Here is a 2,500-nt window from a genome sequence, read left to right as displayed (position 1 = left end):
CTATTCCTCTCCCTCCCACCCTCTTCCTCACCACATTTTCCCTCCCATTCTTCCCAACCTCTACGCATTACCCTCCCACCCTCCCTCCCTCCATTCCTTTCGCTCTACCCTTTACCCTCCCTCCCTACATACCTTTCCCTCCTTTTCCCTTTGACTTACCTTCCTGTAGGCGAGTGTCTCGACGGTGGCCCGGCGGGGGTCCTGGTAGACAAAAGTCTGGAAGTGCGTTGAGAGTGTGTCTTCTTGCCGCTGGATTTGGAAAGTCGCGTAAGGGTATATGTCCTCAGCATATTCTAAAAAAAAGTGGAAAGGATATGGTTTGTGTAGAACCTTTGTTTTATGTGCGATGAGATTGTTTCCTTTGTAATATTACGAATATTTGTTTTGTCTTATCCTATTTAGGTTTGGTTCATGTTTCATTATTTTTCTGTTTTTAGTAGCGAGTAGTAGATTTCGTATAGTGTGAATGCTTCGTCAGTGAAAAGAGAATCAAGGAAAAGTATTTCAAACACCTTTCGATATGCATGTTAAACATTTCTGCCTAATGTCATATAATCTTTAAGGAACAATATCTCAAACTTTTGACATGTATATCATAACAATTCTATGCAATGTTGTTTATCCTTCTTTGGCAATACGTTTGCTTCAGAGTTTGTTTTTTTACATATACATTATTTTTCTTCTATTAATGATAACGTAATGTACACACATACGTCCCTATACCGCAGCGATATAAATTTCTAGAAGTATCCGACTATCACATGCTAGATATATAAAAGTACAGATATAGATCATGTTTCCCAATATCCTATCTAATATAACATTCGTTTTCTACTATTCTACAATAAATGATGTTTTGGGAAATGTAATGCAACTAATAAGAACAAAGGGGAAGGTACAGGTAGACAAGAAAGAAAGAGACCAGGGTAGAGAACATACAGGGTAAACATAAGTACTCAGTATCTTTCCTTTCTTTTTTCTCAGCCTTAAGTGTCTTGTATATAATTTCAACTTTATTATCACTGAAGTTTGTGAATGAGCGTAAATGAATAAATAATCAAATAAATAAATAAATAAGAAAAACAAATATCAAAATCTATTCAACCACTTGAAAAAAAAAAAAATCATATTCAAAGAAAAAAACAGCAGAAAATATGTGAACTTCTGTTATTCATATCAAAGACCTCGGTAGAAAAAAATCGCATAATAGAGACATTTCAATGATATACGACACACAGAATCATTTCAGTGGCATTACATTTAAGTTAATGACTAACAAATTTAGTAAATAATGTCAATTTCATCACTCATGATTACAACATCTCATTTTAAGACAACAAAGAAAAGACAACACTGATATGCTTGCATAAAACAAATAAAAGGTAGGAATATCATGGATCAGTGTCCCCGTAAATATTTTGTTTTCTTTGAAAGATTTGTTAAGTTTTCTATGAAACGCGGTTTAAGGGGAGCTCAAATATATACATGAACTAAGACAGACAGACAGACAGATACAGACGCACACAGACACACATTTATATATATATATATATATATATAAATAAATCTATATAAATATATATATATATATATATATATATATATAATGGTCATGATGATGATTATTATTATTACCATTATCATACTATCATTACTTTTGTTGTTGAGAGAGAGATAGAAGGCAGGGAGAGAGAGAGAGAGGGGGAGAGAGAGAGAGAGAGAGAGAGAGAGAGAGAGAGAGAGAGAGAGAGAGAGAGAGAGAGAGAGAGAGAGAGAGAGAGAGAGAGAGAGAGAGAGAGTTTAATTAGACTGAAGAAATATATGTGATTAGGATAACAATAATAATAATGATTATAATAACAATAACAATTATATCAATAACAACAGCAATGATAATAATGATAATTATGATAATAATAATGACAAAAATGATAATGATAATGATGATTAATTAAACAATGATAACGATGATTAATAAAATAAGGATAATAACTACTGTTATCATTGTTATGACTATCATTATCATCATAAGTATCATTATTATTGTTGTCTTCATTATTATCATAATTACCATTACTATTATTATCATTATCATATTTTTTAATCATCCTCATTATTATCATTTCTCTTATTATCATGCTTGCTATTATCATTATTATCATTATTACTATTATCACCATTAATATCATTTTATCATTCTGACTATTCATTTTATCATTATGATTATTACCACCATCCTCATTAGTGGCATAATTATCAGTTTAATCATAATCACCATTATCAGTATTATCATAATCATCATAATCATCATAATTATAATAATAAAACATGTCCTGCACTATCGAAAAACACACCAGATCGAACAAACCACAGCCATAAAAACAGCGAGCCAATAACAAGACGCAAAATTAAGACAAGGTGGGATTACAATGATCAAGGTACCTGCGGCAGTAATACCTGGTATGCGTTCCAGGGCGTTGACGTCATGGATCGGGGAGGG

At 32.2% G+C, this 2,500-nt stretch overlaps 1 protein-coding gene across 1 annotated transcript in view; it reads right to left on the bottom strand.

Annotated features, from left to right (window-relative positions):
• LOC147466776 (cell adhesion molecule Dscam2-like) overlaps nt 1–2,500 on the bottom strand; it is a 36,111-nt gene that overhangs the window by 6,898 nt on the left and 26,713 nt on the right. Inside the window, exons 15-16 of the mRNA XM_086534417.1 lie at nt 2,458–2,500; nt 160–293 (exon numbers count right to left, since the gene is read on the bottom strand). The exon at nt 2,458–2,500 is cut by the window's right edge and continues 128 nt beyond it. Of these exons, the coding sequence (XP_086390543.1) occupies nt 160–293; nt 2,458–2,500 (177 nt within the window). The remainder of the gene's footprint in view (nt 1–159; nt 294–2,457) is intronic.

This window comes from Penaeus japonicus, unplaced genomic scaffold (genome assembly GCF_977035675.1).
Source record: "Penaeus japonicus unplaced genomic scaffold, GWHDUDI00000001_assembly GWHDUDI00000041, whole genome shotgun sequence".
Classification (NCBI taxonomy): Eukaryota; Metazoa; Arthropoda; class Malacostraca; order Decapoda; family Penaeidae; genus Penaeus; species Penaeus japonicus.
This window is presented reverse-complemented; position numbering and strand designations above follow the sequence as displayed.